The 11240-nt window shown below is 46.6% G+C and overlaps 1 protein-coding gene across 1 annotated transcript; it reads left to right on the top strand.

The window, feature by feature from the left end:
• Positions 1 to 452: 452 nt before the first annotated feature.
• LOC142483745 (thromboxane-A synthase-like) lies at positions 453 to 10688 on the top strand (the record flags this gene model as incomplete). Its single annotated transcript, XM_075583732.1, has 6 exons — positions 453 to 546; positions 1653 to 1705; positions 3210 to 3306; positions 3857 to 3973; positions 6162 to 6250; positions 10537 to 10688. Coding segments are annotated over 6 exons (602 nt in total), but the record flags the coding sequence as incomplete, so codon positions are not given.
• Positions 10689 to 11240: the final 552 nt, after the last annotated feature.

An 11240-nucleotide genomic window follows, 5' to 3' on the forward strand; every position in this document is an offset into this window, starting at 1 on the left:
TTTAGATGGGAAAGGTATACAGGTATATACCAAATAAGTATACATGGGAAGGATGTTGATCCAGGGATTAATCCGAATGTCAATTCTTGGAGTCAGGAAGGAATTCTTTTTTCCCCTTAATGGGGTTTTTGTTTGCCTTCCTCTGGATCAATAAGTATAGATATAGGATAAAGTATCTGTTGTCTAAATTTAGCATAGGTTGAACTTGATGGACCTATGTCTTTTTTCAACCTCATCTACTATGTATGTAACTATGTAAGGTGGAGAAGAGTATTTATTTCTTATAGAATGTTTAGTAAGAACAGGAACAATGTGCTCCGAGCTGTGTACATAATAAGCCTAACTACACACTGAACAATTCAACAGGGGATCTCTCATCCTGAGCATCACGCTCATGGTAACCACTCTCCTGAGGTGCCTTATTAATACTCCCTCTGCCCCTCTCCCTGCAGGTATTCTGTGTCTGCATTCTCACAGCTAGAGCGTGTTGGGATAAAGCACCCAAAGCCTCTTCCATTCATTGGAAACGTGCTGCTCTTCCATAAGGTAAGACATGAGCCATCTTTCATGAGCTGCTCCACTGTCAGAGGGGCCTACAGGGCAATGCTGGGGGTAGGACTATCAGAAGGATTTTATCTGCTCTAATTCCACCTCCATGCAATGACAAACTATACTACATGGACTATAAGATGAGCATCTCAATACACTTCAACCCCTGTGAATATGATCACATTTCACTATATAATTATGCCAATTAGCTCTGTATACTTCAGGCTGACAGAATATGAGCGTGCAGCTCTGTGTAATGAATATCTCTATACACTGCTACTTAGTATCTCTATAGAACTAATAACATGGTAACCTGGTGATGATTATCTCGCTACACTTCCATCCCCCATAAAATGATCATGCTTAAAGCTGCAGTTCAGTCAATATCCTGCATGTGTGGTTTTTTTTAATAAATCAGTTCTGTAGTAAGAAAAAATACTTTTAGCATTTTCTGTTTTTAAAAAAACAACTTTGAAAGACCAATTTTCTTGTATTCTATTTTAACAGCCATTTGCTAAGGCACTGCCCCTTCATGTCCTGTCACAAGCCCTGGCACACCCCTTTGTCAGCCCTGCCCTTCCTCTAGCACTTGTAAGTGCAGGAATGCTCATGAATATTCATGAGCTTCCACTGCCAGTCAAGCAGATTATAAACAAATGCCAGCTTTTAATATGTCACCAAATTTCGACCTATCAATACATGGAGAACGAATTGACCTGCAGCTATACAGTTCTTTAGCTAATTAGAGATTGCACACATGAAACTATTGAAGTAAAAAAATAAATGTAAAAAAAAAAAAAAAAAGACTGAACTGCAGCTTTAATATCTCTGTACATACACTCCCAGCCCCTTGCTTATGAACTTTGTAATTACTGGAGAACTCGAATACATTTGTTTTTCTGGAAGCGACCCCTTGCTTCATTAAGAAGAAATTGATTTACAAGGGAGCCAGTAACTCAAACCTATTCACCACTGGCCTTTTACCATCATATTTCTGGAAGTGTAGGCATTTCCACTTTGTGTAACTATATGCCGCTGCATTTGCGCTCCGTGAAGTGGGGTAATATCCATGATACGGCTATGACGTGTATTTCTTTCCCCAGGGATTTTGGGAGGGAGACAAGCAACTAATACAGAAGTATGGGCCAATCTGTGGGTGAGCCACTTTGCACCGCGTGTGTGTGTGTGTCTGGAGAGCAGCGTTCGCCTACACTAGTACACACTGCACATCACTTTCATAGAGCACACGACAAACCTGCATAATGGTTTAATAAAAAGTCGGGAAGCCGTGCTTGAAGCGTGCGCCTATTAGGTTTTAAAGCAGCAATGCCGCCATTTTGGGAATTTTTATCGGATCTGGGGGTGTGGGGGATTTTCCTGGAGATTAACTGCACTATTCCTAACTCTGGGGACCTTCCCGGTTCCCAAGATATTTACCTATTTTATGTGCGTGGTAAAATGAAAGTAAAATCGTAGGTGGCTGCTCGTGCCATCCAATAGGAAGCTAGCTATGGCATGCTTGGTCAAGCTTCCTATTGGCTTGGAGAGTGGGGCTTAGATGGCAGCCATATTCATTTATACAACAAAAAACTGACAAAGATGCCCAAAGCTACTTCCAATGTGACAAAAATACACAGTGCAATACTTATATATTCTCTTGAAAAAATGGTCATTTAGTTTAACCCTTTGGCCAAAGCGTCTTAAGCCTGCTGCCACTTTCAAGGCATGACCGTAGCAGGTCCTAACACTCCCTGGGTAAAAATTCTTATTAACCTGTATAATTACAGGAAGAATGATCACATTGGATCTGTCGTAACCTGGCAAAATAAAAACTGACCTGTCAACTTGGAGAGTGGGGAGGGGCAAGCTTAAACCTTGGGGGAGGGGGGAGGGGTCACTACCCTCCCAAAATCAACTGAGACCAGCTAGCTGTGGCATGCTTAGTCAAGCTTCCTATTGGCTTGGAGAATGAGGCTTAGATGACAGCCATATTAATTTCCAGTGACCGGATACACCAGCACATGAAAAGGTAAATATCTAAGAAACGGGGGCACCACGAAATTAAACAAAAAACATAGTTCAGCCCCAGGAGGCCCGCTGGATACAATTGAAAAAAAGAAAAGACATTTCCTCTCCCTTCTTGTCAATTTATATGGCTTAAGCCTTTTAAAAATGGCATTCAAAAGTAACACCCATTTAATAAAAGGATTGGATCTCCTGCATTAACACACAGCACTGGTACTCTTTAAACGTTAGCTCAACCACTGTCAACAAGATCGTAAACTGGGTTTGCTTGATAGATGATACAATGTGTTGTAGGAAGCCAGTTTTATATTACGATGCAATTTGTCAGACTAGCGTATTCTGTAGACTACGTGAAAGTGATGCTTTGTAATTGAGAAAGTAGTGGTACTGTTTACCCATTATTACAGGAGTGGGCAACTCCCTTCCTCAAGGGCCACCAACAGGTCCGATTGTAAGGATATTCCTGCTTCAGCACAGGCGGCTCAATCAATGACTGACCCACTGATTGAGCTGCCTGTGCTGAAGTAGGGATTTCCTTAAAACCTTGCCAGTTGGTGGCCCTTGAGGACTGGAGTTGGCCACTCCTGCATTAGTACATCAAACGCTGACCAGCGGTTCTGTCTCCTCTCCTGCAGATATTACATGGGGCGGCGTGCTATGATTCTGTTATGTGAACCCGAGGCCATCAAACAGGTTCTGCAAAAGGATTTCGGCAACTTCAGAAATAGGATGGTGAGTTGGGGGACGGGGGGAGCTCTCTCTGATGGGAGGCGCAGGAGCGGTTTAAAAGTAACTGCACTGGCTTTGTACAGCTAAACCGATTTTACTGCAGCACCCACTCGTCACCATAAGCAAGCCACTTTGCCTGTGCCTAAGAACATTTAATTGTAAGCTCTTCAGGGCAGGGACCAAACTGACTGCAATATTCTTTATTCTAAATAAGTAAAAAAAAACAAAAAAAAGAGAGATGACAAAATATTAATATATTTATATCTGTAACAATGTAACATAAAACCTGGCAGCAAGTAAAAGGGAGCTGCACTCTTTGGCCTTAGAAAAATAACTTCTTGGTGCTAGAGGGGTATGAAACACATTGCAAAGCATATCAGAGTAAAGTAGTATTGGTAAATTAAAGGGGTTGTTGCTATATACATTTATTAATGGGTGAGTGGGTTATTCTTATGATAATGGAAAAGATACATCCCTGAATATCGGGGAGGGCTGATGGGACAAGGGGTTCGTGTCTCTGCTTAACCTGCCCCCCTCTGCTGTCTGCTCGCAGAAGCTGAACATGGTGACCAAGCCAATGAGTGACAGTCTCCTGTGCCTGCGAGACGACCAGTGGAAGCGCGTGCGCAGTGTGCTGACACCGTCCTTCAGCGCCACCCGCATGAAAGAGGTGAGATAACTGTGTCATACCAGGGCATGAACAGACGCTCATCCCAAGAAAGGGTGACCATTGCCCAGACAACCACCATGGCCGCTACCCACGAGAGTAAGATATCGGTGCTACTCTGTCCTGTCCTTGGCATATCCCTAACCCTGGGCCAGTGTGACTGCCCTGCTAAAGGCCGCGGCCCGCTGCCTGCGCAGCACGCGCGCCTGCGAGGCAGGCGGCGCGTGCAGCCGAGTCCCCCGGTCTGCAGAGAGCTGCAGGAGGAAAGACAGGGGGGTGGCGTGACGGGGGAGCGACCATGATGTCACCCAGCAGGTTTGCCCTCATTGGCTGAACCGCCGGGGTGCGTGGCCTAGCGCTCCGTCGCGACTCCTGCTCTCAATTTTCTTGAGAGCAGGAGTTTCTGTTGGCGCAGCGCGGTAGTCCCCCCTCGCAGCGGGCCTGGCCCCATTGTGGGGCAGCTCTTGTCCCTGCAGTGTCCACCACAGCGGGCACTGCAGTAGCCAGCGGGGACCTGGCCTTACTCTCAATGTATTACTTCCTGGTAGCACATTTTATAAATAAATCTCTCTCACTCTACCTGTCTCCATCTCACTCCCAATATCCCTCCATCCTGCACATCCCTCTCTCTCTCATCCTTCATCCAGACTCCCTCTCACTCTCCCTCTCTCTCTCCCATATCGCTCTCTCTCTCCCATCTCTTGCTCTCTCTCTCTCCCATCTCTCGCTCTCTCTCCCATCTCTTGCTCTCTCTCACATCTCTCACTCTCTCCCATCTCGTGCTCTCTCTCTCTATTCCTCGCCCATCTCGCTCTCTCTCCCTCTCCCATCTCGCTCTCCCTCTCCCATCTCGCGCTCCCTCTCCCATCTCGCGCTCTCTCTCCCATCTCGCGCTCTCTCCCATCTCGCGCTCTCTCTCCCATCTCGCGCTCTCTCTCCCATCTTGCGCTCTCTCTCCTCGCGCTCTCTCTCCCATCTTGCGCTCTCTCTCCCATCTCGCGCTCTCTCTCCCATCTCGCGCTCTCTCTCCCTCTCCCATCTCGCGCTCTCTTCCTCTCCCATCTCGTGCTCTCTTCCTCTCCCATCTCGCGCACTCTTCCTCTCCCATCTCACGCGCTCTCTCTCTCCCATCTCGCGCTCTTCCTCTCCCATCTCACGCGCTCTTCCTCTCCCATCTCGCGCGCTCTCTCTCTCCCATCTCGCGCTCTTCCTCTCCCATCTCGCGCGCTCTTCCTCTCCAATCTCGCGCGCTCTTCCTCTCCCATCTCGCGCGCTCTTCCTCTCCCATCTCGCGCGCTCTCTCTCTCCCATCTCGCGCTCTTCCTCTCCCATCTCGCGCACTCTTCCTCTCCCATCTCGCGCGCATTCTCTCTCTCCCATCTCGCGCTCTTCCACTCCCATCTCGCGCGCTCTTCCTCTCCAATCTCGCGTGCTCTTCCTCTCCAATCTCACGTGCTCTTCCTCTCCCATCTCGCGCGCTCTTCCTCTCCCATCTCGCGCGCTCTCTCACTCCCATCTCGCGCTCTTCCTTTCCCATCTCTCGCGCTCTTCCTCTCCCATCTCGCGCGCTCTTCCTCTCCCATCTCGCGCGCTCTTCCTCTCCCATCTCGCGCGCTCTTCCTCTCCCATCTCGCGCGCTCTTCCTCTCCAATCTCGCGCGCTCTTCCTCTCCAATCTCGCGCGCTCTTCCTCTCCCATCTCGCGCGCTCTTCCTCTCCCATCTCGCGCGCTCTTCCTCTCCCATCTCGCGCGCTCTTCCTCTCCCATCTCGCGCGCTCTTCCTCTCCCATCTCGCGCGCTCTTCCTCTCCCATCTCGCGCGCTCTTCCTCTCCCATCTCGCGCGCTCTTCCTCTCCCATCTCGCGCGCTCTTCCTCTCCCATCTCGCGCGCTCTTCCTCTCCCATCTCGCGCGCTCTTCCTCTCCCATCTCGCGCGCTCTTCCTCTCCCATCTCGCGCGCTCTTCCTCTCCCATCTCGCGCGCTCTTCCTCTCCCATCTCGCGCGCTCTTCCTCTCCCATCTCGCGCGCTCTTCCTCTCCCATCTCGCTCTCTCTCGCTTTCTCTCTCCCATCTCCCTCTCCCATCTCCCTCTCCCATCTCGCTCTCTCTCGCTCCCTCTACCATCTCGCTCTCTCGCCCTCCCCCATCCTTCCCTCACACACTAAGCTCCCTTCCTCCTTCATCCCCTAGATGTGCCCCCTAATAAACGATGCTTGTGACGTGTTGGTGAGTAACCTACTGGGATTTGCAGACTCCGGAGAGCCGTGTAATGTGCAAAGGTAACTGCCCCTGACCTCTGACCGCGGACTCTGCTGCTAATAACTGCGGCATTAGAATCTAAGTCACTTTGCTGCCACTGGCGACTGTAACTCCTGGTCTGAAAAATGAAAATATTCTTTTTATTTACAATGGGAAATCTGCAGGGAGAGTGAGTGATTGCTAATCTCTTTTGCTTTACCTTATGATAAGGTAATTTGATTTACGCACTTCTTTTACTCATTAAATAGCCAATTTAGCTGGGAGGCAGGATACGGGTGAGATAAGGACAGGAACGCTCATGTTACAGTGTTTAAACTCCCTGTCCGTTGTGACCACCTTTAGGGGACCAAGATGGCAGTTCTGCATGGGTCTCTTTTATAACTTGGGGGGGCCCCATGCTTCTCACCTATGCTGAAAAAAAGGGGGGATTATCCTTGGAACGGTCCCTTAATAAGAAAAGTCTTTGAGCTCTAATTAAACGTCTCTACTTTTTTTTTTAAGGGAGTATTCTCATTTTTGGACACTTTATACCACCCTGATTTGCCTAATTGTGCTTGTTAAATGTATGAATATTTCTGATGGCAACGGGGACCGAGGGTGCCTTAGATTTTAAGACCTTTTGATAAATCCTGGCGGTGGCAGCGTAATTGGGGTGATCATTTTTGGGGTGTGCGCACTCATTTTAGTGCCTCGCGGGAAAGTGCGAAACAATTGTGATGTCCACGTTGTCGCTAGTCTCGCTAACCCCTTTCACATATGTTCCTTGTGGCCAATCGTGTATGTGACACAAATCTGTTTTCTTTCTAAAGAATGTGGAATTAGAATTGCGTTGAAGTGGGGGGGGGGGAGGGGGGAAGTAGCATTACTTCAGGTGTGAAAATAAAATAAAATAAATGTTTTAGTGCATCACTTTAACCACTTACACCTGAATTATTGAGATTTATCTGTTGAATAGTCTCAATCCTGGTACTTAATACCTTTCAGAAAAGATCAGCGTAGGAAGCAGAAGCCTCTCGGGTTTCAATGTTTCCAAACATTTCCAGGATGAATGATGTAAAAAGTCTTATACTTGTCTGATCACAGCATCAATTGCCCTGCTTTTGACAATGTAAAACTTCACTGTCAATTTGTTACATTTGTTCCTACATGGGTCTGCACCTTTAATATTCTATTCACATGAAGGGATATTGTATCCAGGAGAAAGAAGAAACTCAATGTATTTCCTGGCTGCTTCCATGACAGTGGTCAACAATGCGTTAAGTTCCACCCTCCAGCTGAGATAGGACAGAAATATTTACCTGTGGGAGGACCTATAAATAGCCCCTCCTTCCCTCCACAGGTAGTCTTACTTTCTGTCGTACCGTACCTGAGGTAGCTGTTAGGTGTTTTCTATAATATAGAAGGGGGCTTACCTGATTACCTAGTAGTCGATCCACAGAAGTTGTCTGCCTCTCTCTCCCGCTGAAGACCAGACGTCCACACTCCGAGGAGTTTGCTGTTCTGGGGGCCATTGGGAGGCCATGCTGCAAATGGCAGGAAACTAGATTCCATCATTGAGAGAACCTCCAGAGGTAAGTCTTGGTTTTTTTTCGACCTCAAGAGTGAGAGGTCTAACGGCCGAGGCATGTGAACTTATAGGTCCGGAAGGGGTTCCTCAAGAGCAACATCATGGCGCAGAGGCCAGAGCTCTCATTCGTGGGCCGAGGGAATGTGGACCCCAATATAGAATAACTGGGAAAGTTCACATGAGCTGAGGAGAACTCAAACATCCCATGTAGGATGAAGACTCTGGCAATTTCAGAACATTTGGGCACAAACTATTAGTTTCCTGGATGCTCAACGTTGTCGGTAGGGGATGTTGTCTGGAGTTCAAGACGTTATCTGGAAGACAGAAGTTTCTAAGATTCTGATGGCCAGGAAACAAGCTGGCCAGGGAGGCCTAACCAACATTGTCTAACAGCTGTTGAACGACCGAGTGATCCATCCGGTTTCGCCACAAGAGAAATATCGAGGTATCTACTCGCCAATGTTCCGCGACAAGAAGGCAAATGGAAAATTCAGGTCCATACTAGACCTAAGGGGAGTAAACAAACTTGTCAAAGTAAGACGGTTCAAGATGGAGTCCTGCAAGACCATTACTTCAGTAGAGGACCAGGGCAGTAGATCTGAATGATACCTACAGTACTTCTGCATGCCCATATGTTGGACACAAAAGGTATCTATGATACAAAAGGTATCTAAAATTTGCGATAGGGGTAAAGCACTATCAAATTCAAAACGCTTCCCTTTTGCCTCTCGACTTTGCTGAGAACATTCACAAGGGTGTTAATAAAACTCATCGCCGAGTTAAGGAAGGAGGGAATACAAATATTCCACTACCTCGACCAATTCCCCTGATACCAAGTGTTGGCAGAGGTGGTTGCAATACTCCTGAAATAGGCCATGCAGAGTCTGGTTCCCACACATTATCCAACTCTTGGCAGATAAACCATGGCAACTGCCAGTGTTTTAAGGCCTGCTATCCCAGGGTACAGTGTAGCACCACAATCCAGAGGCATGGAGGTTGAACTGGAACTGCTCAGATCCAGAGAGCTGTCACACAAGGTGGTACAATCCTTGATGGTGGCAAGGAAGAAAACGACTTCTACAGTGTACCATAGATTCTGACAGTGATTCCCTCTGTGGTGTCAACACAAAAATGTAAGCTTCTTGGAACCTCTTCCTCTCACAATTCTGGAGCTCCTTTAAGAGGGTCTAGAGCTGGGATTCAGCACTAGCTCACTGATGGTACCAGTGTCCACACTATCAGCACTGCTAGGAAAGCACTTGGCTGCCATAGATCTCATAGGTCGATTCTCAAGCTTTGAAAAAAATCAGACCACAATAAGGATCCAGTTCATTTTTGGGATTTACCATTAGTATTACGGGCTCTAAACACATGCCCCATTGAGAAGCTTCTCAAGCTTCAGATACGGACCTAACGTTAAAGACGGTCCTGTTGACAACAGTGACGTTGGCACGTAGGATTGGTGAATTACAGGCATTGTCGGTAAAGGAACTTTCTCTGATCTTCCATCAAGACAAGGTCGTCTTGAGGCCAATTCAATTCTAATTAGCCAAGGATGTTTCAAAATCCCTTCCCAACCAGGAGGTAATATTACTCTAATTTTGCCCGAAACAAATGACAAAAAACGAATTCTACATACTTTAGACATGGTAAGGTGTTTAAAACTCTACCTTTCCAGAACAGAAGGATTTTGGAGGTCAGAGCGGCTGTTCATCCTTCCAAAGAGATGAATGAAGGGGCAAGCAGCCTCAGTCTACGATAAGTCACTAGATCTTAATGGCTATCAAGGAGGCCTATACTATTCAGAAAATTCAAGCCCAGTGCTGGTAAAAGCCCATTCTGCGAGAGACAGGGCTACATTCAGCACAGCAAAGGTGCAGGCTTCCTGCACAGATTTCTGCAGGGCGTTAATATAGAATTCGTACGTTTTATTAAGTACTATTCTGTGGATGTACATGTCTCTGTAGATGCATGCTTTGGCAGGAGGGTCCTGCAGATAATTGTCACAACTTAAATAAAAGATTATATTTGAGTGACAAGGAGTGTAGTGTTTGTTCTAGGACACCCCCCCCCCCCCTTTTTGTATGTGGGTACTGCTTTGGCAAGTCCCATTGCTGGCCACTGCCATGGGGACAACCAGCAAAATAGAAAATTGATACCCAACTTACCGTAATTTTATTTTCATGGAGAGTCCGTCCATGGCAGTGCTCACCAATCCCCTCCCAAAGTTATGTCTAAAATTATATTAATGTTTCCATTGATATATTTCAGCTTTTGACCTGAGACTACCTGGGGAGGAAAGGAGGGGCTATTTATAGGTCCTCCCACAGGTAGAAATTTCAGTGCTATCTCAGCTGGAGGGTGGAACTTAATCCATTGGTGAGCACTGTCATGGATGGACTCTCCAAGGGAAAAAAAAATACGGTAAATTGGCTATCAATTTTCAATTTTTTTCAACAGAATAATCAATCTGGCATGGGCTGGATAGTGTACTCGAATCATGGTTACCATTTCAGTGTCAAACTAGCCACATACGATCTTAACCCTTTCACAATACCATGCAAAACAAAGTGATGCTTGCCTCTAGCAGCGAAGGTTAAGAATTCAGCATTAAGTTGCCCTGATTTCTGTGTTAATACAGAACAAAGGGGGATTCAGCATGGAAAAGCAGAATAACGGCAGGTAGGATTTTCACTCGGCGGGGAAGGGGTTACACCCGCTCTTTTCTTTCCCTTGCAGGTGTTACGCCTGTTTCACCATGGATGCGGTAGCGAGTGTGGCATTCGGGACCCAGGTTGACTCTCAGAAAGACCCGGACCATCCCTTAGTGCAGAACAGCAAGAGGTTCCTGGAACTTTTCACCCCATTCAAACCTCTTGTGCTGATGTCGTGTAAGTGTGTGGTGGGGGGGAGAGGGGGTGGGGGGTGGGGGGGAGAGAGGTGCTTGGGCGCCTGATCCTAAATAACCTAAACGGTTAACCATGGAACGGCAAATCATGTCATTAAAGGGTGGTGGTGAAAGTTTTCGCATTAGAATTAAACTCATTGACATACCAATTTGCCTTTACACCCTGTTATAATAACTCTGTAATTTATAAATGTAAAGCTTAGAAGTAAAAGTATTCAATTTTAATCTCTAACAAGATGTGTTGGGCTTTTTAATAACAAAGTGCAATACCTCCAAGCCGGCCAAAAAAACGACTTTTTGTAAACATTCTAACAATCTATTTGAGTCCTTGAACACATCTTAACTAAAAGCAAATCTGTGTCTGCCTTTTAATTTAATCAAGTGTTTTCTTTATCCTCATCCCATCCACCCGGTCTTAATCAGAGAGCAAATAAAGATGTACAATCTCTTGTTAAACACACAGTGTCATCAGAAAAAAGGGAGCAGTCAGAGGAAATCAAAGACTTATAGGTGTTTTATCCGAAACCCATCACCA

Source organism: Ascaphus truei, unplaced genomic scaffold (assembly GCF_040206685.1).
Source record: "Ascaphus truei isolate aAscTru1 unplaced genomic scaffold, aAscTru1.hap1 HAP1_SCAFFOLD_3603, whole genome shotgun sequence".
Classification (NCBI taxonomy): domain Eukaryota; kingdom Metazoa; phylum Chordata; class Amphibia; order Anura; family Ascaphidae; genus Ascaphus; species Ascaphus truei.